Source organism: Ictalurus punctatus, unplaced genomic scaffold (assembly GCF_001660625.3).
Source record: "Ictalurus punctatus breed USDA103 unplaced genomic scaffold, Coco_2.0 tig00163711, whole genome shotgun sequence".
Classification (NCBI taxonomy): domain Eukaryota; kingdom Metazoa; phylum Chordata; class Actinopteri; order Siluriformes; family Ictaluridae; genus Ictalurus; species Ictalurus punctatus.
This window is the reverse complement of record NW_026521176.1, coordinates 47,535-72,500: the sequence shown is the minus strand read 5'-3', so window position 1 is coordinate 72,500 and position 24,966 is coordinate 47,535. Positions and strand designations below refer to the sequence as shown.

General features: G+C 40.7%; 2 protein-coding genes across 2 annotated transcripts in view; both read right to left on the bottom strand.

Annotated features, from left to right (window-relative positions):
* The window catches only part of LOC128632669 (plexin-C1-like), a 12,355-nt gene extending 1,329 nt beyond the window's left edge, over window positions 1-11,026 (bottom strand). The window contains exons 1-6 of the mRNA XM_053679392.1: window positions 10,998-11,026; window positions 7,871-7,979; window positions 7,616-7,769; window positions 7,375-7,480; window positions 7,110-7,203; window positions 1,155-1,193 (exon numbers count right to left, since the gene is read on the bottom strand). Coding sequence (XP_053535367.1) covers window positions 1,155-1,193; window positions 7,110-7,203; window positions 7,375-7,480; window positions 7,616-7,769; window positions 7,871-7,979; window positions 10,998-11,017 — 522 coding nt within the window. The 5' untranslated portion in view covers window positions 11,018-11,026. The remainder of the gene's footprint in view (window positions 1-1,154; window positions 1,194-7,109; window positions 7,204-7,374; window positions 7,481-7,615; window positions 7,770-7,870; window positions 7,980-10,997) is intronic.
* Window positions 11,027-11,236: 210 nt separating this feature from the next.
* Window positions 11,237-14,973, bottom strand: LOC128632672 (plexin-C1-like). Its single transcript, XM_053679394.1, has 3 exons — window positions 13,784-14,973; window positions 11,978-12,106; window positions 11,237-11,531 (listed from the first exon to the last, which is right to left on the bottom strand). Exons 1-3 carry the CDS (start codon window positions 14,702-14,704, stop codon window positions 11,343-11,345), a joined length of 1,239 nt encoding a protein of 412 aa, XP_053535369.1. The 5' UTR covers window positions 14,705-14,973; the 3' UTR covers window positions 11,237-11,342.
* Window positions 14,974-24,966: the final 9,993 nt, after the last annotated feature.

Below are 24,966 nucleotides of genomic sequence, written 5' to 3'. Positions count from 1 at the left end.
CATGGGGGAATCGTGACACCTGATGCCCCAACTCCTTCACCAGATCCTTTGTTGTTGTTTTGGGGTTCAGTTGAAACTTTGGGACCAAACTTCATTAATTCATGGGAGTTAATTTGTGCCTTTTTACTTAATGCAATGTCAGTGCGGTCCTAAGATTGTATATTTGCATACCATTGTTTTTACAGATGTTTGTGGTACCTTCAGTTGTTTTTTTGAGGTCTTGGCTGAGTTTCTTGGATTCTCCCGTGGTATTAAGAGCAAAAAGACATTAATTGGTATGCCATTTACAGCCACATTATTTGACATTAGGGCTGTTTTCCCACCAGACCTGGGGCTTTTATCAAGATGGAGGAATCAAGAATAGCTACAAATACCAGTCAATTATAGTGCAAAACCTTCAGGTGTCTGCTTGTAATCTGAAGATGAAAAGGAATTTTACCTTTCACTACGACAATGACCCAAAGGATACATCCAAATCAACAAAAGAATGGCTTAACCAACAGAAAATAAAGTTTTTGAATGACCTAGCCAGACCCCAGACCTGAATCCAACTAGAAATCTGTGGGGTGACCTGAAGTGGGCTGTGCACAGAGAAAAGCCCTCACAATCTGATGGATCTAGAAGTCAAGATGTACCACACTGATAGACCCAAAAGACTGAGTGTAATAAAATAATATTCATTTAGGGGTGTGCACACTTATGCAACCAAGTTATTGGTTTGTAATTTTTCCTATTTTTCCCTAAAATGTTTCTGATTGTTTTTCACTTTATTATTATATGTTGTAATTTCACATTGAGGGTGGAGAAAGTTCTGACATCATTTATCTTGCCATTTTAACAGGGGTGTGTAAATTGTTTATATCCAGTGTATGAATGGAAAACACATGACACTGCAAAAAGCCATGCTGATCAATATCAAATTTGAATTAAAATATTCAAAAACTATCAAATACTAAAGGCATAAATCAAGATATTGTGTTCCTTTCCAAAAGTAAAAATGTTTTTGAAAGTAGGCTGGCTATTCATTTAGAAATAAAATAAATATTTAAAAGGTCTGATGAAACAAATCCAATTCCTCTTTCACACCTCTTAACTTCCCTAACAGAAATCTTCTTTCTGTTAATGCTGTGCGATCAGATCCATATATCACTCACCATGTTGTTTTTCTCAGAGGAATACTGCTTGCATATGTCCTGCATAGGGGATGGAAACGCATTTTAATGTTTAATCGTTTCATTATTATACTTATCCAATTCAAACTCCAAATGCCAAATTACATTTTTAAAACAGAACATTGTGTTAAAATACGTCATGATTAACTGAAAAAAGGTAGAAGAAGAAGAAACATTACTTCATTTGGAACGTCTTCAAATACAGGTGTATAATTTTTAAACTAATTATCAACCATATTCAGAGTTGGCAACTTAAGCCCAAATGTTAAATAAATATATTAAGACTGGAAAAATAAAAACAGACTAATAGGTTGACTTCATTTAAATGAGAAAGTGAAATTTATATACATCATTGAAATAGGAGCCTAGTGTGCTGCCAATATACAGAGATCAGCCATAACATTAAAACCAGTTGCCTAATATTGTGTAGGTCCCCTTGTGCCACCAAAATAGCTCTGACCCATCAAGGCATGGACTCTACAAGACCTCTAAAGGTGTGCTGTGGTATCTGTCACAAGACGTTAGCAACAGATACTTTAAGTCCTGTAAGTTGCAAGATGGGGCTTACATGGATTAGACTTGTTTGTACAGTAAATCCCACAGATGCTTGATCAGACTGAGAACGTGGACTTTGGAGGCCAAGTCTACACCTTGGACTCTTTCATGGTCCTCAAACCATTCCTGAACAAATTTTGCAGTTTTTCAGCACACATTATCCTGCTGAAAGAAGCCACTGCAATTATGGAATACCGTTGCTTGGTCTGTGTCAAAGTAACATCTACATGAATGCCAGGACCCAAGGTTTCCCAGCAGAACGCACATGAACCTGGTCATCCATATGATATAAAATAAAATGTGATTCATCAGACCAGACCACCTTATTCCATTGCTCCATGGTCCAGTTCTGATGCTCACGTGCCCATTGTAGGTGCTTTTGGCAGTGGACAGGGGTCAGTATGGACACTCTGACCGGTCTGCAGCTATGCAGCCCCATACACAGCAAGCTGTGGTGCACTGTGTGTTCTCACAACTTTCTATCACAGCCAGCATGACCTTTTTCAGCAAGTTGGGCTACAGGAGCTCTCTGTGGGACTGAAACAAACGAGTTAGCCTTCGCTCCCCATGCAGATCAATGAGCCTTGGCCGCCCATGATCCTGTCACTGTTTCTCCAGTTGTCCTTCCTTGGACCATTTTTGGTAGGTACTAACCACTGCACACCAGGAACACCTCAAAGACCTGTCGCTTTGGAGATGCACTGACCCAGTCATTTGGCCATCACAATTTGGCCTTGATCAAAGTCACTCAGATCCTTACGATTGGCCATTTTTCCTGCTTCCAACATATTAACTTCGAGAACCGACTGTTAACTTGCTGCCTAATATACATCACCCTTTGACAGATGCCATTGCAATGAGAAAATCAATGTTACTCACTTCATCTGTCAGTGGTTTTAATGTTATGGCTGATTGATGTTATGCTGCATGAAGAGAAGGTGAATTATTTGCCTTTGCCTAAGGGTCCAGGAGTGATTGGCAAGGTTTTTTGTTTCGCTTTGTTTTTTAAATGGCCATATTTCTATAGCCCAGTGGTCCTGATTGGGCCATAAACATATTATTAACTTGTGAGTTTCTGAGTTATTTGCCATGAGTTCGCATGTCTGATTTATTTTTGCAGATTTCAAGTTATTACACCAAAGCAGACCAACAGCTGCTCCAACTTACACCACTGGCCGAGCGGTGGACGTAAGTACAGAAAACCCTTACTGGACACAGCAGGTGCATTCTCTCTTGTTCCAGTGTGGGGAATGGAGGAGGGCAGAAAGCCTGCAACACCACAGGGTGGGCAGCCAATCTAGGCACTTTAGGAATATAATCCGGCATAGGATACAGTAAGGCCTTGGCTAATCCAGGGGCAAAGTCAAGGCAGGAAGGGGCAACAGAGAGAGCTTGTAGATCACCTACTCGCTTGAGAGATGTCAGGGCCAGCAAAAGAGCTACCTTTAGAGTCAGAAGCTTCTAAGACGCTGACTCTAAGGGCTCAAATGGGGCCCCTGACGGACCTTCCAGGACCACAGAAAGGTCCCAGGAAGGTATGCCTGGCCTGCAGATGGGCCTCAGCCGCCTGACACCATGCATGAACCTCGAAGTTAGAGGATGTTGCCCCACAGAGGTTCCATCAACAGGGGCATGGCTGGCCGAAATGCGGCCATGTAAACCCTGATTGTAGAAGGAGCCCACCCAACTGAGAAATGTTCTTGTTAGAACTCCAGGACTGTAGCTATTGCACAGTTCACTGGGTCTACAGTGGATCCCTGTGGATGGGAATCTCCCAAGGAGTGCCATCTAGCAGGGCTAGAACTTGTGGGATCAGAGCGATGGGGGGGGGGCGTACAGATGTGACCTTGGCCAAATGTGCACCATGGCGTCCAGCCCTAACTGTGCAGGAGGAGTGAGGGTGAACCACAGCGGGCCGTGTGTTGTCTCCTCAGAGGCGAACACATGCAGTCCCGCTTGGCCAAACTTCGCCACCAATTCCCCTGCCTCAACAGGATGTGTGCCCCCATATTCCTAGAATGTACATTGCACTCACTGACAAACTTTCCTTCTGCCCAGAGAACAATTAGTTGCGCCTGCCTGAACAGGGGGCACGGACATAATCCTCCCCGGTGGTCAATATATGAGACCGGTGTGTTGTCTGTAAACACATGGTGACCTCTCAATTGAGGAAGAAGGAATTTCAGTTATAGAAATATGGCCCACATTTCTAGGCAATTTATATGCCGCTCCAGATGAGGGCAGCACCAGAGACCGTGAGCTGGACAGCTCTAAGACTGCGCTCCAGCCCGTGAGGGAGGTGTCTGTCATTACCTTCTTGCACTAAGGAGACATCCCTAGAGTGTGACCGAAGGCTAGAATCCGGGGACACTCAACCTTGGACAAAACCCCCAACTTCTCAGCCACCACTGAACGGTCTCCTGTGCAATAGGCCCATAAGCACCAATAGTCTCCCAAGATCCAGCTTTATCTTGCTCAATGTTGATAGGATTGACCCTACGCATGTTGGGGATAGAAATGCCCTCATCATAGTAGAATCCTTATAAACCCCAGAAAAGTTGTCCACTGCACTGGGGAAAGCATATTTTTCTGAGGTTCCACCCAAGCCCCAAGCTCTTCATGTGGGCGAGAACAACATCTCGATGTTTAACCGCCAGTTCCCTGGATTGTGCTAGAATTAACCAGTCGTCCAGGTAGTTTAGTACACAGATGCCCTGGAGTCACAGTGGAGCCAGAGTGACATCCATGCACTTTGTGAAGGTGCGAGGGGATAAAGCTAGCAATATTTCTATGTGGAAATATGCACCTTTTAGCTCTATCGTCACAAACCAGTCCTCAAACTGAATCTGTGGAATGTTAAGTTTGGGCGTCAGCATCTTGAACCTGTATGTCTGAAGAGTACAGTTCAGATGACGCAGATCTAAAACTGGCCGCATACTCCTATTTTTTGAGGACCAGGAAATAACGGCTGTAAAAACCTCCCTCCCTCAGGGAATGGGGTACATGTTCTATGGCCCCATTGTCCAAGAGGGATCTTACTTCCTGTGCTAGCGTCGGGCTCTGGTCTGTGCTGACTACTGTGGTGAGCACACCTCTGAACCGGGGGGGGGGGGGGGGGCGAGCTATAAAATGGACCCAGGAAACCTTTTCTACAGTAGACAGAACCCATGGAGACACATTTTGCAGTAGTTTCCATGCTGCCAGATGGTCTTTTAGTGACGTTAACTAGTCCACATTCTATTGGAGAGAAAGCATCAGATTTTAGTTGCGCTGTGACAGCTTGCTGACCACAGAACACTGAAAACTTGGGACCGTCTTGGCTAGAGGAGGCCCTACAGTAGCACTGAGGGCTAACTGCCCTAACAACCTCATGTCCCCTGATACGTCCCTCCACGGCCCCTCAGGACCGCTCTTCTTTGCCTGCTTGGCCTTTATGACCATTCTCAGATCAGGCCTAGTGGCAGGCCACGACTGTGGCTGCCCGGTTCCCCTTGTTGTCTGCGGGAGTTGGCGGGCTGCCATACTCGCCTTCTGGGTCTCCCTCGCACTAGTGCTGGCCCGGGCTCCACTCTTGGATGCCCAGGTGAACTCGAGACAACAGGGAAGGAACTGGCTGAATGCCGCCATATGTCGAGCTCACTCAGCAGGTCTGCTTGGTAGGCCTGCAACACTGTCATTGTCTGCAGTGACCCTCAAGCAAGACTACTACTGCATAGGCCTTGCCCACCAATGCCACTGTGGCCTTACACGGTGGCTTGGATGGCAAAGCCAGCCCCCATAATTACCTGCCATTGATGGAGAAAGGTAGCTCGCAAGCACCTCCTCCACCTTCAGCATAGCTAAATAGACATGCTGTTCATTCCCCACAATGGCTGAATAATCCAACATCGTGGGATTATAAATACGGCTTATACGTGGTTTTCCCCCAGAAGCCTGATATTTTGTCATGCACTTCTGGAAGAAAGGGGAGTTTCTGCAGTGTGAGGGATTTACTTTCATTGGGGAGAAAAAGGCTCATCCAGCCTTAGTAATCACTTCAAACAGCTCTTTATACTCTGCTCTCAGTTTTTAGCACATCCTTCTGGTTCCTCGGAGTCAGAGAGGAATTATTACTATTATTATTGGGTGTGTATTTTTCTCCCCCTTTTGGCTTTCCATAGCGGAAGGAGGAGTCGCGACGTGAGCTCCAAAATCCAGCGGAGACCGAACCCGGAAGACAGAGCAAGAGATAGAGCAGCGCTCGTCTCCGGCTCCTCTTCTAGATCCATAAGAGATCCCGCGAACTGAGATGGCTAGCTGCCTCGGCAGCGGCTGGCCCAGATCACGAGGCTCTGAAACCCAACTCGCTTCGGGTTCCACCTATAAGAGCGCGAGTCGTGAGCCGAGCTGCTTAATGTAGACATTACCATGCGCAGCCTCTCGAGGCTGCCATCGCATGCTACATCGCTAGACACTTCACCCAGAAAGTGTGCACCATTCCCCGTGATGAAACGGGAGCAAGCCGTAACACAATTCCTGAATTCTCTTACTCATATTTTTCTCTCTCGTTCATTCCTTTTTTCTTCTCTTTTTTTTTAAAGGGATAGAAAAGTTCTGAGATTTTGAGAAAAGATAGCAATTAAATGAAGCGTCTTTTTGTTTCTTTACACAGACAACTGACATGCAGTCTTTGCTGAAGATAATAAAGGCTGATGGCGAGGTTCACAGGTGCCATATTTATATCACTTAATTACCACGTCACCTGATCATGGCAGGCCTATAAATAGGCATGATTTTACACAAGCTTCAGATGCCGGTCGCGCGACAGGCGCTCCCCATAGTGTTATGCTAAACGCAATGTCGAAGTTCCCTTTGAAAGGGAACTGTATTGTGTGCTTTCTCAGGTTGCCTTTGTTTTATGTATGATTTCGTTTGAAGATCTAAAAGTATTTAGTGTGAGAAATACACAAAAACAGAAGAAATCAGGATGGGGTAAATACTTTTTCACAGCACTGTATTCTACATACGAAATTAAAACATAAAATCCATGGAGCTAATAAATCTGATTATTGAGGTACTTCTGAAACCCAAGATCAGTATAAAAAAGACAGAACAACCAACCCAGAAACAGAATCACTGAATACATATGAAAACTTCCCAATGAAACAGGAAAGGAACTATACAGAACAAACTAGACTGATGAAACCAATGATTGCGGAAATAGTGGTGTAAGAAATTCACAAATGGGAGCAAACAATTCTCTAATAAAAAAAATTGCATGTGTTAAAAATAAAGTTAGCAAAAGCTCAACTGAAGTAACCAAAAGTAATATAGAAATTAGTGAGACGTGTGTCATGTCTCACTTGTATGCTGTATGTAGCTGAGTACATTACTCAGACTCACCTGTATGTGTACATAAGGTGCAGATTTAGGAGTCCAGGTACACTTCATGCCACTGTTGTTCCAATAACACCCAGCTGAGACACAGGCTGTGCACCTAAATATTAAATAGACATTAAACTATACCAGACTCCATACCATGACTCTTGGTGTCATCCAGAATATGATATATACGGTGTCATCAAATATCTATTATATAGGCCAATAACATGTTAAAGTGACAGATGGTTGGTTACAGATATTTGGTTTTAATAATGGATCTTCTTACTGAGCATCTGATTGTGTATTCTCTGTGATATTTGGGCAGCTCCTCAGTGTCAGGCTGTCTGTGAAGATCTGATCACTAATATTGACTGTCACTGTGACTTTGAGTCCTGGAGAAGTAGAGCAGAGTTACATATTGTTGGGCAAAATCAATTCATTTAAAAAAAAAAAGTTTTTTTTTTTACTTAGCCTATAAAATGTGATATGACCCACACAATTCTAAAGAATACTGTGAAAATACTGACTATCTGAAGACAGGTGCTTTTCAAGGAAATTGCAGGAGCAGCTGGGAAAGTGTGCAACTGGGCTAGTACACAGATCCACACTTCCTGCCTTGAATGTACATGTTAAAGGAAGACTTCCTGTGGCCTCCAGGTGCAGGTATACAGTCAGATTGATCTGAGAGTGGACAACAATTAATAACATTAAAAAAGAAACAAATACTGTACATTTCCATAAAAAAATAAGAGTTTTTTCCTATTTCATTCAATAACATTTACCTCTCCAGGGATCAAAGAAATAACCTGAAAGGAAATCAGCTCTTTCTGAAAAGAATCTTTAGCAATGGAGATCCAAGATGGTGCTGTACACTCCTTCTGCAAACAGCATCTAGAGTGATCAAAAATGAGGGGACAAAAAGAAATGCCTAATGTCAGAGGGCTGCTTTGTTGAACACATAACCACTAAAACCTGTGGATAACACGAATAAGCAAGTGGTTTGAGAAGTCTGGTCATGTTCTGAAGGAATATATATATCAGAACCCACAGTATGTTTTCTCTCACAGTGTGACGGATTTCCCCTCACGCTGTGTGCCAGAGCATGTGTCGAGTATGAACTGCCCGAAGCGCAACAGCATGCAGTTCCGGGTCAACAGTGATTTTGTTTACTTTTGACAATTGTGGGTTTTTTTTGTTTGTTTCTGTCCTGTCTCCGCCCTTGTTATGCATTGGTTCCTCCCTAATGTCTCAGCTGTTATTGTTTCCACCTTTGGTTACATTTATCATTTAAACCCCTCATGTTTCTTTGTTCAGTGCAAAGTATTGTGTGTTTCTGTGTGTTTTTCACCAGACCCATACCGAGCCTTTGATCCTTGTTCCTCGTTAAAGGGATTTTGTCCTGTTTTGTCCTCGTATTTCTCGATTTTTGTCTAAGCCCTGTTTATGCCCTTTTGCCAGTTTGACTCCTCACTTGCTTTTTGATTATGTTTTTGCCTTTCGATTTGGAATTGGCGTGCACAGTAGATTAGTGGTTAGCAGGGCTCTACAGTGCGACCATTTCAGTAGCATTTGCAATTTTGTGCGTCTGTGGAAAAATATATAGACATTGCAAGTGACCTGTTTGAAGTTGAATAATAAAATCAGAATAAAAACTACAACTCCAAAATGCATCTACACCATGCAACAATTTTCAGACTGCTTTTCATCACCTCAGTCAAACGAACAAGTGTGCAAATACTGCAAATAAGCCATTATGATGACAAGAGTAACACTGAACATCATTTGCTTCTCTCAACTTGCTGATCTCATAAACCGCCATCTTTTATTGACACAATATTATCAGCACACATGGCAACAATTTACTGGGGGACCAATCTAAAAGGAACAACTGATGAACAAAAATAATAAAATCTGAAGACAGAAAATGTGCTTAGTTATAAATAAATCAGTTAATATAAAAAATAGATATTATAATTAATTCATAAAATATAAATAAAATGACAAATGAAATGTTTAATTACTATGGGTTGCATTTAATATCAGTTTGACATTAAGCTTAGTAAGCTATTTCCTTAGAAGGCTATTAGCCTTCATATTTGTGTTAGTTACTTTTAATTAGGTCTCTTTATTGTTTAAGATATTTAAAAATAAATATTTTATGCTTGTTTATTTATCAATTACCCAACAGTATTTCTCATTGCTATTATTTTAATTCAAATAACAGTGACCATGAGCAGAGAGCTTACATTTAACTGTTTATGACCTCCTGATTAAACGAAAAAAGATTGGCATCTCGATCGGTATCGGCTGTAAAAAATCCTGATTGATGCATCCCTAATGAACACCATTAACCTAAAGCGCTTTGCATCTGACGGGTAAATTAACTCATCCAATCACATCCTATATGAGATTATTCAGATATATACACAATATACACAGAGCGGTTCGAGAACTGACTCCAGCCCAGAACCATGACAGTGGAAAATGTCTAATAGTGTAGCTTTAAATATATTTAAGAGGAGCAGACTTCAAAGACTGAACATTGAGGTTTTTTGTATTTGTTTACAAGATGAAACAGGTTAATGGTTGTTGTTTTTTTGCATACAGCCTGTAAAATTAACTGAAAATATTCAATTTAGTTTATAGAAGGTAAATGAATTTGTCATGGCTCACGCTATGTTCCTAAATTCTGTCATAATTGACCAGCTCAAGTTCTCTCATGCCCACTTGTGTGTTATATTGTAGCACATTAACATTAGCATCTCTAAAAAAAAAACCCTGAACTTCAACCGTAAAAATAATTGTTACTGTAGAGACCTGGTTAGCACATTCCCCTCACACCTCCTGGGCTGGGGGTTCAATTCCAAAAACACAGCCCTGTGTGTGTGTGTGCATGTTCTCCCCGTGCTGCAGGGATTTCCTCTGGGTACTCCGGTTTCCTGCCCAGTCCAAAAACATGCATGGTAGGCTGATTGGCATGTCCAAAGTGTCTGTAGTGTATGCATGGGTGTGTGAATGTGTATGTGATTGTGCCCTGCGATGGATTGGCAACCTATCCATGGTGTACCCTGCCTTGTGTCTGATGCTCCCTGGGATATTCTCCAGGTTCCCTGCGACCCAGTAGGATAAGCGGTATAGAAGATAGATGGTTGGATTGATGTATGTATTTGGAATTGTCTGCCTGTCTCTTTAATAAAAACTTAAAGTGCACTTGCATCCATCTCTATCCCCATTACATGACACACAGCAAACATTAGATGAGTAAGAATGATTACTATTAATATTCAAGTAAGGGGCCATCCTGCCTAGGCAGTGTATGTAGTGTATCTCCCCAGTTGTCCATCTCACTCCACTGATCATTAATGAGAGAAATAACCCCTCAAACAGACAGAAAAACAGCCTCTTTTCCACTGTTTGGTTGCATGGTTACCATAGCTGCAATGTGTAGTTCCATGCTGGTGAGAACAATTTTCTGGTGTCTGTTGTGCTAATTAAAAAAGCACCAGGAAGTAGCTAAGAAATACGACAGCAACAAAATGAAGTGACTCGTTCTGTTTATTGCTTATGGAGTGTTTGAAATCTTGTACAGCACATAATATATGCTGTAAATAATTTTAAAAATGAACTGCGCAGTTTGTGTAATAACTGCATGAATGTACAGATGTTCCTAATAAAGTGGACAGTGAGTGTATTTCAGTCTGTAAGATATGTGCTGTTACTACAGACAATTACACTGCATCAGGTTGGTGATGCACGAGCATATAAGGCAGTAAGAGCTAACTGATGAAAGAAAGCTAAAAAAAAAAAAGCACTGGTTGTTGGAAGAGTTAATGAACTGAATATTAAACTGAAAAATGAACATAAACATTTCATTAGTGAGAGATGTAAAAGAGTTGGTTAGAAGGTTACCTTTTTGTGACCCACACCATCCACAGAAAGGGTCCATGCTGCCAATGCAGTCTCTTAAAGTGCCATACATACCACACTGAGTCACTGCAACACGTTTAATTACATACACACACACACACACACACACACACACACACACACACACACACACACACACACACACACACACACACAAACACTATTAAGCTATGGCATTAATTGCTATTATTTGTCTTATTGCTATTAGGAGTTAACCATTTGTTTAAACTGCTGAAGTGAACTGGCTGATTCTTAACTTTGAGCACTGCCTCTTAAATCATTTGGCATAAATAATGAATAGAGTTGGTCACTTGTCTCAATTTCATCCTAAAAATCCATGTGTGCAGGCACAGCTTTAACTTCAGACCAGCTAAAACTCACCTGATTTCTCAAAGCTATGTAGATGTAATTATGATCCACTGGGTCAAAGTACATTCTGGGAAACACCATCCTGTCATCATCAGATCTGTATAGTACTTTTGCACAGCCAGACCTGTAATCTGTGTCCAGTACAAGCTGTCATATGACACAAAACAAGGCTTGGAATCATTATGTGGAGTTTCAACACAATGCATGGCCTTCACAGCCACTGTAAAGATTTATTTACCAGCTTCTCATATAGAGAGGAAAAGTGTGTACATATCATAGTAGATAGATGTAGACATAGGCAAACTTGTATTAGAATTAATAATAATAAAAAATACATGAAGAAAAAGAAAAAGTGTGCTGTCTTCACTGTGTTTATAAATATACTGTTGTTGTACATAACATAAGAAACATTCTTTTTGCATTGTCTTCAATCTTCAAAAACATATCTAATACATGTGCTCGCACAATAATAGTCTGCAAGTGTTGTCTGGCTGACTGTGTGTACAGGGTTTGGGTGTACCATTTAACATGAAATAGAGAGAGAGAGAGCGAGAGAGAGAGAGAGCGCGAGAGCGAGAGAGAGAGAATCAGACCTTTATCAGTTGGCCATTTGCAGTTCCGATGTACAGCACAGTCCAAGACCCTTTAATTTTCGCTGCCACAGATGTCATTGAATTGTGTTTGAATACCACAGCAAGGGGATCTACAACAGGCTCGTTATTCTACAGGAACAAGACAAATGGTTATCAGTAGAAACCAGGCTTGGGGAGTAACGGAGTACATGTAACGGCATTACGTAATCAGGATACAAAAAAAAAATGGTAACTGTAATCCGTTACAGTTATGTCAGAAAACAAATTAATCAGATTACAGGCACATTTTATTAAAAAAATGTTTTTAAGGAATACTATCAGGATTTTTTTTTCATTTAAAACCAAAGAAATTAATCTTTTGACATAACACAATATATACGGAGTTGGGAGGGTTACTTTAAAAATGTATTCCATTACACTTACAAATTACTTCATAATAATGTCATCAGTAATGTAATCCAAGTATCACAATATGAAAGTAATGTAATCTGATTATTTTTGGATTACTTCAAGGCCACATATGCAAATAAAGTCAAGAGAAAACAATTTGATCTAAAATACTTTTATTTAGAGCTTAAAAACATGTTCAGTGTTTGGATTAGTTTTAAGAAAATAAATAAATAAATAAATAAAAGATCACTATCCCTGATGCCAGTAACATTACATCACAAAAGTTAGGGTGACCAAATTCTGATTTTTCAAAAAGAGGACACTTTTTTTTTTTCTCCCTACAACCCCCCCCACCCCGTGTTTTAATAGCATTCAAAACAGAGTTACTATGAATGCTGATTTTAATACACTGAAAAAAAGACACACTATTAGCATCACATAAATATATATAATTTCCTAAATTCTTTTGAATGTCCATGGAAGAAAATAAAATATCAGATGCCATGAGTGAACATTCTACCACCATGTACACATTTGAATGGCCATGTGATACGAGTAATGTGATTACATGAAATTAAGATGACCTTATATGGTCATGGGTGTGTAGACACTGAAGACAGCTTCATTTGTTGTTATTGTCAAGCAATTGTTTAACACTGTACACAACAGTGCTTCACCTTCACTCTGAGAGTAGGATAATGGTTGAGACGCAGGAATCTGCCAGATCAGTGTGCAAGTCTTTTATAATCAACCAATCGGTGTGCAAGTATTTTATAATTGACCAAGCGGTGTGCAGGGCTTTTATAATCAACCAATCAGTGCGCAAGTCTTTTATAATCGACCAATCAGTGTGCAAGAAGGCGGGACTTAGTCCCTGTTTACACCAGTGCTTTTTATTTTTAAAACGCATAATTGTTATGGTTGCGTGTCTACACTCCGGCGCTCAAACGGAGACTTTTGGAAACGTTTTAGTTTGAAAACTCCGGGTTTCAGTGTAAACAGACCAAAACAAAGACTTCTGAAAACGAAGACGTGGCCCGCATCAGGGACAATAATCTTTTATTAATTTATTTATTTAAAACAATTCAAACATTGAACATGTTTTAAGCTCAAATAAAAGTATTTTAGATCATATTGTTTTTCACTTGACTTTATTTACATATGTGGCCTTGAAGTAATCCAAAAATAATCAGATTACATTACTTTCATATTGTGATACTTGGATTAAGTTACTGATGACATTTTTTATGAAGTAATTTGTAAGTGTTATGAAATACATTTTTAAAGTAACCCTCCCAACCCTGGTAATAACATATATAACCTATATAACATATATATGTTGCTTGCATGGAGATTATAAATAGGTCTACGTTAAAATGTTTTAAGTTTTAGAGCAACTATCTAAGTGTTTCAAACCTGTCTTGATCTGGGACAGTCTGGACTGCATCTGATTTCTTCAGGAGGATTCACTGGTCTGCTGGCAGTAATGTTGTAAATAGCCAACACAGTGTTCTCAGGGTGGTCTGGACGCTCTGCAGTGAATATTCCCATCCATAAAAGAGAAGACTCCGACGAGATAAAGGCAGAGGACACAAGTTTCTGGCGAAGTTGGTCATCACAGCAGCGTAAAGTTGCAACTTTCAGAGATCTCGTCATTTCTGTTTTTTTCTGGTTGTTATCCATCTTAAAGAAAACCACTTTTTTTATTTTGCTGGTTAAATTAATGTTGGCGAAGAGGTAGGACTGAAACTGTGAAGATACCTGGAAACCATCTACCCACTCAACACCAGGAATCTTAATGTAGGCTTCAGTTGTAGCAGAGCCTGATTTAGAAAAAATATCACCATACTGAGTGTAGAGAGTGTTGTACAATGCCACACCGGCATCGGTACACATTTTCTTTTCATCATTATTCTCTCTCCCCACCAACATGTATGTGCCATTACTGTCGCCTGGATAATCGACAAGGAACGCAACGGATGATTCGTTCACAAGCGGTCCAACCGGCAAGGTGTTCTCCCTGTAGATAGTTCGTGTTATATCATTTATATCCAGGACCTCGCAGTGTCCGCAGTTCAAAGTGCCGCATGTGATCAGAGTTCCGTTCGCCTCGAAAGGCAACAAGATGTTCACTGCGTTCTGGTCCGTGGTGCTTGATATGACTTTAATCTTCTCTACTTCGAGATCGTGCCGCATTTGGTGGAGCTGAGAGTCGGTAACAACAAACACCTTACCGTTTCCCACAGCAAAGTGTCTGATCACCTCGTTAAAGTTGTACTCAGACGTGCAAATTGCTCCTTTAAAGAGAATAAATATCCCGAGTAAAACAGTCCTCATGGTGTCCGTACACGTGGGGGCTGAATCCCGGAGCCTTCAGCCTTTTAGACAGATGAAGTCTGGAGCCTGTGTCTGCTCACTGAAAGTGAATAAAAGTGACGGCTTCCGCGTAAAGAATGTTTGCAACACATCCTGTCACCAGCTGAAAGCTGCACAGCTGTTAAAATGCACAGCTGTAATGTGTCAATCGCTTTTTTATTTATAGGCTAGATAAAGATGGTTATCTGACCGCATTGTTGTTCACTGATCAACTTCGGCACCTTCAGTACCATCAGGTAATTTAGATTTATTTTTTCACTGATATGAAACTTTTAGATTAAAACGGGATTGTTCATGGTTTAGTGCTGCGCCCCAGTGGTGTTATTCACACACAAAGGGGACTGGGTGAATTCAGGTATATTAGAATAGCAGATAAACTGAATAATTTGCAGTGGAAATGCTCTCCGTTTGTCTGTATGGAGTTGTGAATGAGGACTTTATGAATATTAACATTTGATGAACACCTGGTATAAATGGTGGGACTCTGCACCACTGCCCCTGTGGACGAGCCGCCACTGTTTGCACTGATCCAGTTTTAATTATTCTGATATATCCACCACCCAAGTCCTTACAAATCTTTTTCTCTGAGTTTAATGAACTAATCACACTATAGCTTGAACCGTCTGTTGTAATAATTCTCCAGTTTGAGGATCTAAATGTTCATATGGATTCTCCACACCAGCCTGTGCCTGTACAGTAGTGTTTTGATTTGCATCAATATGTGAACTTCCCTGATCATATTCATGGGCATACACTCTGCACTAGTGGCCTGGACATTGATCACAAATTCAGTGATGTTCCCTTACTGAAACAGTGCATCTTATCATCCATTAGCACCTCTTCATTCTGCAATTCTCTTGATCTTCACATTTTTCTAGCTACTTCACTCTCTAATATTGACTTAATTCTGAACTTCAGCACTCTCATTTCTAACACTCAATACACACTGTTAACCCTTACTGTAGTTTGTATGGTAAACAACTGTAAAAATGGCCAGTAAATTACTGTATATATAATTATACACTATTTAACTGCAATATGCATCGCATCGTGGGTGATTTCTGTGACGAACTTATTAATTACAGTAAATTATTTTTATCAATTGATCACAGTAACTAATAGGAGTAAGTTACTGTAATTGGAATATATCTATATAATACATTTTTTTAAAGCTGTGAAACACATCTATTCTCTGTGTAGTGGACCTGACACATTAAAACACACACTGTCACAGTGTGGCAAAGTATTAACACACAGATTCTTTCTGATCTCCTTTCAGAAGAAATCGCCTTTTGAAGTGTTTCTCCCCACTTTTACGTCGGTCTCCTCCTCAGCGTTAACGCCCTTTCACACTGAGCGTGTTATTAGCCCACACATTAGCCTTCAGCTAATTCATGCCTGCACGATAGGTGGCGCTGACTTTGTCAGAGGTCTGTCATAACGGAACCCAGGGTGACAGGATGCAAGTGCAGAACTGCTATGAAAAAAGAATTAAAAAAAACGCACAAAGAAGCCCGTGTCTCCGCCTTAGTGTTAGCCTGTGTCTCACTTTTCGTTCCATTCACTTCCATTCATATGTATGCCAATGCTTGAGACCGGAAATGCAAGTTCATGTGAAGAAAGTTTTTTCTCACACTGAAGGCTGCGTCCTAGTAAGGCTGTATATCTCAGCTGCCACGTCGTCAAGCGCCATCGAAGGATGCCTCAATTTGAAGGATCCATGGATCCTTTGTGTCGTGGCCTTCATTTGGCGAATTTTGAAGGATGCATCACTGCCTACGTTTACATGGACAATAGCAATCTAATTATTGACCTTATTCTGAATAAGACAATATTGTGATTAAGGTGTTCACATGAGTCGCTTTTAGAATATTCCTTTCATGTTCCCATTTTACATGTTATAGAAAATAGATAGATTAACGACACACGTCATTACATCCGCACACCACGCCGTCTGATGTTCCCTCCAGAATTTCACATATTGACATACAGTTCGTCTTCGTTGTTCATTGGCCTTTATGGTGTTCTATGTTATGTATAATGTTTTTGATTTTCTTTTGTACCCCTCTCCTGATCGGTACCGTATACAGTTTTGGGTGTTTCGTTTTTAATTTTATGAAAGCTTAGAGTGCGGTTAATTATTTGTCGTGCTGTACATGCAAATAGACGACTGCTTGAAGCCGTGGGTTGCGTCCGAAATCACGTACTTACCTACTCTATAGTAGTGAAAATACATGTATTGCACCTATTATATAAAGTAGCAGGTAAATACTCGGTTACAGACGCAGCCGTGCTCTCTTCTTTGTTGACAAATGGTTGAGCACTGCTGTGTGTGTACGTGTCTTGTCATGAAAATTCCCACACAATGTTAATATTGTGATTAAGGTGTATACATATCTATAATGCACTTCAATAATGCGACTAAAATAGGAATACTCCACACGTCTTAATTCCATTTGTGTTTACTTCGAGTATGACTTTAGTCGGGTTAAGGTCATCAATAATCGCTGTTTACATCCTAGTTTCTTAATCAGAGTATCGTCTTAATATCGGATTATTGTTGTCCATGTAAATGTACTGACTGTATCCTTCGCGCCCTCCAATCACCCACATGATAGACCTCAGACATGTATGGTATGAGAACTGCCTCGTGCAGTGTTTCGAAAGTTCCAAAAGGCCTCAAACTCTTCAAAATTGCAGCATCAAAATACAGCCATGATCACTTGATTCACAAACTCCGCCTCCAAAATGTGTTTCCCCCAAATTGCATCAACCAAATCTAATGTTGACCTTTTTAAGTAAGAATAAGCTCATTAGAATTCCAAAAATGCACATGGCTTAAAAGCTTTGTCTAGATTACTCAATATAATATGTTCGACATTTAATTGTTAAAAGTGTGTTTTAACAACTAATGTATATTATATACAACTAATATATTTAAGGGACTCAAAATATCAAAGTAAATTAACAAACATTAATTTATTTGTTGAAGACCTGTAAACTTTTGGGGTGTAAAATTTTGAACAGGATGATTGGTTTAAATTATTATTTTGTTTAAAGATCTTATTTTATATTATATTATATTTAGTGCTGCCCTTCAGAAGCTACATAGGCCTAAGATATTTATGTTTCCCAGAAGAGAAAACAATAATAATTTACACTGTTCATCCTGTTCAAAAGTTTACACCCCTCTGTCTCTTAATTCATCGTGCTGCCTTCATCAGTGAATGTTTTCACCTTTTGTAATAGTTGTGTACGAGTCCCTCAGTTGTCCTCAGTGTGAAAAGATGGAACTCAAAATCATATAAACTTTTGAACTGGTTCATTTGTGCAAATTCAGTTGTGTCTAGTGGACTATATGTAAAGATCTGTTATGTGAAAACACTTATTCAGGGCAGCAATAAATAAAAAAATAAATGCAATTTAATGATCTCGCTTATTTAAAAACATTTAATATTTTGCAGATTCTGACAGGGGTATATAAATTTATGAGCACAACTGTAGAAAATCAACATCAAAAGAGAAGTTGCCTGGAATGTGGTGACACTGCATACAGGAACAGATGGTATATTTTAACATTGGCATATGATAGATACGGTTGCCACCCATATTTGCAGTGGTTTCTGAAGAAATGTGACTGCTGCTTTAGTGTCAACCCATGCCTCTGTCTCAGTGTTAATTCAGAGCTGTCATGTCTCAAAGATGGTTGTGGAGGAAATCGCAGATTTTAAACGTTTTATTAAATAAACCAACAAAACACAAAAGATACTATGACTAATCCAAAACACTGTGGCAAGGACTAAACATAGGCTAACAGAACCAAAACACAGTAACACGGACAACGGTAACATAAGGCAAACATAAGACAAGGAAGCAGTGCAAACAGTGGCTATATATAAGCATGCTCGTTAACAAAAACGTGATTTAGGTGCAGGTGGTTATGTGACATTGATGTAGTAGAGTGCAGTGGCTGATGGGAACTGAAGTCCAGAGTACCTTCTTGATAAATGACAAGAGCTAATGCTAATGTTTTTGACTTACCTCCTAAGTGGGAAGTCAGAGCTCAGAATTACATAGTGTTCTACCTCCATGTGATAGCGCTACAAAGTGGGGAAAACCATAGATGCCTTTATGCCTTCATCCATTGTTAGCAACAAGCTAGCCAGCTAAAGTGGATATAAAGTCTACACACCCCTGTTAAAATGGCAGGTTGTGTGATGTAAAAAAAAAAAAAAAGAAACCATGATGAATCATTCAGATCATTTTCTACCTTTATTGTGAAATTTTAACCTATTAATTAAAGTGAAAAGCAATCATTTAGGTACAGTATATATATTTTTTAAAAATGTACAATATCCTGGTTGCGTAGCCGTGCACACCTGTAAACTAATACTTAATTGAAGCACCTTTAGATTTTTATCATGGCATTTAATCTTTTTGGGTAAGAGTCAGTTTGGGACGTCTTGACTTTTAAATTGAGCCATTCTTCTTTGCAAAAGCATTCTAACTCTTGTCAAATTATGAGGGCATCTCATGTGCACAACCCTCTTCAGGTCACCTCAAAGATTTCCAGTTGTATTCAGGTCTGGGCTCTGGCTAGGCTATTCAATAACACTTAATCTTTTGGTTAAGCCATTCCTTGATTTGGATGTATGCTTTGGGTCATTGTTGTGCTGAAAGGTGAAATTCATTTTAATCTTCAGCTTACAAGCAGTAATGGAATCTCTGCAACTACTATCTGAGGAACTCGAGGCCAATCAGGGATTCGTAGAAGAATATTTAAATAATTGAACATGATCATGGCTATTCCCTAAGGTCACCATAAAGGCACAAGGAAAGATTGAATAAATGATTCTGTGGTACAAATGTATGCTGTTTAATTGTGATGTGTATATGCTGTTTAATTATGCTGTATAATCTAAAATGCATTAATCATACAAAAAGGTATGGAACGAGAAAGCAGAAAAATTGAGAGAGGATAAGGAGAAAAGGAGCTCAGAGAGAAAGCGGCACTACCGGCAAACCTACTGTACCCAAAAGCATCCTACACTCTACCGGGAGTTCAAGAGGAGCACTACACAAACATTTCCGAAACCTGGTCTCCCCTCACGGCAGCTTGCCGAGAGATATGGGCCTCGGCTCTCTGGAATATCTCCCCAACAAGTGGACAGTGAGATTGAATCCAGCGAATGGACGCATGAACAGATAAGAATATTAAAACAACAGCTGCATAAAGCTCTTAATCAAATGAGTTTCCTACACCATGTTGATCAAGCCAGATATATGTTATATAATATAAGAAGAGAAAATAAACATACACTGTGTATAAGATACCATTCAGGCTCTGAATAACATGACTGTTGAATAAGTGACTTAGCTCTCATACCCATATTAGGAGACTACTTCCTGTTTTAATGGCTGTCTGAAGAGTATATATAGCTGAATGGAACTTGCGAGGTGAAAATTTATGCCGTGGTTTTGCTCTTGTGCCACTCAAGCCCTAAGGGGCTGTAAACCTGTCATGTCTGTCTGTCTGTCTGTCTTTAAGTGTGCCTAACATAATGCATTTATCTTCCTTGTGATGAGGCCACTTCCGTCTTTGTATGTGATGTTTGCCTAACTTATGCATCTATCATTCTTGTGATGAGACGCTCATGTTTTTATGTCTTCATGTATGCCTAACTTAGGCATTTATCATCCCAGTGATGAGATGCTTCTGTGAAAGTATCTGTATGTTCCTATATCCTATATACTACATACTTATGTAAATGTATTTACTCTCAATTATCAACAGAGTGATGAGACTCTTATGTACGCACCATCATTCGAGTGATGAGACGCCTATGTTAAATATTGTTATTTTGAACCAATAAACCAAAGCCTCATCGTGGGTGATTTGAATACACTTCAAATAACTAGTAACGACTCCTGATTGAGTCATAGGCAATTTTCTCTTTCTTTCTTTTATTATTTTCTTCCTGCTCCACAAGACCGGCTTCCTACACAGAAGGTTCTGAGCCAAGAGGTCCCGGACTCTGCCTGATAAGGTAAGAAGGGGTACTCATTACTGAGCATTAGCTAAAGTTCGTAAGGCAAGCATATAAGTGAGATTATATTGCAAGTAAGAATCTCTTTTTGGGGGAATCTGAAATACAATGCAGATGACTGAATTTTTTTGCACTAAAATCACCCCGTATTTGTAGCTATTCATGATTCCTTCCACCCTGATAAAAGCCCCAGTTCTGGCTGAAGAAAATCCATAAAGCATGATGGTGCCACCACCAAGCTTCACCACGGGTATGGTGTTCTTTTATTGATGTGCTTTTTTGCATTAAACATACCTTTTGAAATAATGGTATGAATATATCTTGCATAATTAGAATAAATAATCAGACCATAACATATTTTGTACCATGAATTTAGGCGATTTAGTGATTTTAGGCGATTGCTGGACTATATACTGCGGCCGACGCACAAGAAACAAAGATCGCTCCTCCTGCGACTGCCGCTGGGGTGCTGAGGAGACAGCTCCGCTTCAGCACCACCAGTGCTCTGGACAGCCGGAAAACGCGTGGCGGCGGGACGGGGCCGCCGACATACACACGGCTGCTGAATGGCGGGCGGCACGGAAAAATTCCACCATCAAGCAGGCGACGGGAGAGTATAAAAAGGGCGATACTACACTCACAAGGGAGAGGAGGCTCTCAGTGTGCATGCGATAACCTTTGCTGTGTGTTTTACAGACAATCCCAACGCAAGCGAAGACCCCGCACCCTGGCTGCACCCGTGGCTTTTCCTGACGGCAAGATGGGATCCCGTTACTTGGGAAACCCCTAGAACACCCTCGGCAATCTTGCGGCGACGAAACACTTCACCTCACACCCCCACTTCGACTTTAGCACGTTCGCCTCACACCGCCAGGGTCTGGGTTCGATTCCCGTGGCTTTGTGTGTGCGGAGTTTGCATGTTCTCCCCGTTCTGCAAGGGTTTCCTCCAGGTACTCTGGTTTCCTCCCCCAGTCCAAAGACATGCATGGTAGGCTGATTGGCGTGTCTAAAGTGTCCATGGTGTGTGAATGTGTGTGTGATTGTGTGCCCTGTGATGGACTGGCACCCTGTCCAGGGTGTTCCCGCCTTGTGCCTGATGCTCCCTGGGATAGGCTCCAGGTTCCCCGTGACCCTGAAAAGGTGTAAGCGGTTGAAGATGGATGGATGGATGGATCTTTTCATATGACAACACTGAAGAAATGACACTTTGCTACAATGTAAATTAGTGAGTGTACAGCTTGTGTAACAGTGTAAATTTGCTGTCCCCTCAAAATAACTCAACACACAGCCATTAATGTCTAAACGGCTGGCAACAAAAGTGAGTACACCCCTAAGTGAAAATGTCCAAATTGGGCCCAAAGTGTCAATATTTTTGTGGCCACCATTATTTTCCAGCACTGCCTTAACCCTCTTGGGCATGGAGTTCACCAGAGCTTCACAGGTTGCCAATGGGAGTCCTCTTCCACTCCTCCATGATGACATCACGGAGCTGGTGGATGTTAAAGACCTTGTGCTCCTCCACCTTCCGTTTGAGGATGCCCCACAGATGCTCAATAGGGTTTAGTCCATCACCTTCACCCTCAGCTTCTTTAGCAAGGCAGTGGTCATCATGGAGGTGTGTTTGGGGTCATTATCATGCTGGAATACTGCCCTGCGGCCCACTCTTCGAAGGGAGGGGATCATGCTCTGCTTCAGTATGTCAGAGCATATGTTGGCCTTCATGGTTCCCTCAATGAACTGTAGCTCCCCAGTGCCGGCAGCACTCGTGCAGCCACAGACCATGACACTCCCACCATCATGCTTGACTGTAGGCAAGACACACTTGTCTTTGTACTCCTCACCTGGTTGCCGCCACACACGTTTGACACCATCTGAACCAAATAAGTTTATCTTGGTCTCATCAGACCACAGGACATGGTTCCAGTAATCCATGTCCTTAGTCTGCTTGTTTTCAGCAAACTGTTTGTGGGCTTTCTTGTGCATCATCTTTATATATTCTTTATATATTCTTTATATATTCAGGTATAATATATTCTGTGCTGGTCTGTATCCAGAAGGTGTAGGTGTGTGTGTGTGTGTGTGTGTGTGTGTGTGTGTGTGTGTGTGTGTGTGTGTGTGTGTGTGCACGTATGCATCGCAAGATGAGAAAATGTGCAGCTTAGGTCAGTTTTGCTGGTTCTCACAAGTTAACCTGGTATTGTTCACATATACCTTTTATAAGGCAGTTATAAGTAACATGTATCATATCATTATGTAACATATCATTATGCACATGATGAAAAGTACTTGTTCTCAAGTCTTGGGTTTATGTTTGCATCTTACCCCTGCTATGTTCCTTCAGCCAATGAAGATTGTTCGGCTGCCTCTTGAGTCTCTGAATCCTGCAGAGGCACATGAAAAGCAAAAGTATCCGCTCCTCAGGTAAAGACCAGCTGCAAGGCATTAATTTGTTGACTTTAGGTAGGGAATTCTGCTGGACATGGGATCCATTTCACTGGACAAGCAGTAGAAGCAAAAAGAGTCAGGCTAAACAATATTTATTTCAATATTTAATTCCACTGGCTAGAATAAGGGGAAAACACAGTATTATGTATGCATAGAGAATGCTTCATAAAAATTATATTGTGGTTTCATTAATTTTGGGGGCTGTTGAACAAAATGCATTCAAAACAAGCTTTAAAAATCTAGTTTGTTGTGCTTAATTTGTGCAGGAATAATAAACAAAGCACTTAATAATGCAGAAATAAACAGTAATTCAGATCCTTTGAAAAGTTTGTGTTTGTTCCAGTATTAAGGGAGAGGTTCTTGGCAGCTGTAAAGATTTTCAGATCAATAACTTCACCCCAGACACATTGGGAATCATGCGCCTGGGTCTTGGTTCCTCTTGTGTTCAATTCCAGAGAGGCTTCAGGTAATGGACACACAGGTAATGGTCTCTGTTATGCCCATAGTGGTAGTTTGTTGTATACAGTGGGGCATATGAGCAGTGAGGAAGAATGAGCTGTAGTGTTAGCTTCTTCTGGCTCAGTAGATCCTCTAGCATTGCTCTGCTACAAGAGTGCCTGATTTTTATATTCAGTAATTTCCTGTTTTTTGTTGATTACCCGGATTTTATTTTGGTCTCTAGGACAGGACAGGGCAGAGGCTGTTGGTGCTGTTGATCATTATGAGAATGATGATGATTGCCATGGTGGTGAGGAGCTTGCTCATTGATAGACAAAGATATGGAGGTGGAACCAGAGTCCGACAAGCAAGTCGTGTGTGTGTGTGTGTGTGTGTGTGTGTGTGTGTGTGTGTGTGTGTGTGTGTGTGTGTGTGTGTGGACATCGGCCTGATTACACACCAATAAGATTGGGACATTTTTGATTGTGGGGACCTAAAATCGAGTCCCCACAATACTAAGCGTTGCAGCATGTTTATTTTATCGAGTTGAACTTCTCCACCAAAAATCTCATTAGTCCTCAACATTGATATTTACTCGATAAAGTGTGTGTGTAGGGGGGTGTCAAGTGTGTAAAGGCCCCCTCTGGCCAAAGACTGTAAAAACAATTGCGCTCGCACACTTGATTACGTAGTACAGCAATGCTGAACTCCGATTGGTTGACACAGAAGAACTTGATGAACTTTGAATGGTTGAAACAGCAAGCAATCACTGGAGCTTTGAGCCAATGAGGTAGTATGTTGTTGAATATCTCAGTTTAATGAGGCACCTGTGGAGTTCAATAGTTTGTGAGTCATGCTGGAATACAGAGACCTAATTGACTCTCTGGAAAGTAAAAGAAGACAACGAATTTACCACAGCAACTTGAAAGGATTTATATTCGACTTCATCTGGCACGGAAAAATCTGAACGTGAGTGCACATATATATTTGATATATTTATAAATGTAGCGCTGCTTACAGTATAGTCTGTGATTCACCTCGGTTCTGAATCGTGTTTAACAATAATATTGTCCGTTATAAGAAAAACGATTTTAATAGCTTTTATTATTTGCCTTTTTAGTGTTTTTTTTTTGTTTGTTTATTTGTTTTGTTTTGTTAAATGTGTATTTCGTCCGAAGCGTGATTCTGGTGAACTGCGCATCAGAAACGCAGAAACGCAGCAGGGCAGTTCAGGACTTTAAGTGGCACTGTGCTGCGATTCTGATGCGCAGTGCTGCGATTCTGATGCGCAGT

Bases quoted from the DNA above. Each gene is read 5' to 3' on its own strand.
- LOC128632672 (XM_053679394.1), bottom strand. From the start codon at position 14,704: ATGAGGACTGTTTTACTCGGGATATTTATTCTCTTTAAAGGAGCAATT. The intron at 12,107-13,783 runs GTTTGAAACACT...TTGTTCCTGTAG, and splicing joins ACTGTCCCAGATCAAGACAG to AATAACGAGCCTGTTGTAGA. The intron at 11,532-11,977 runs GTCTGATTCTCT...GTCATATGACAG, and splicing joins CAAATGGCCAACTGATAAAG to CTTGTACTGGACACAGATTA.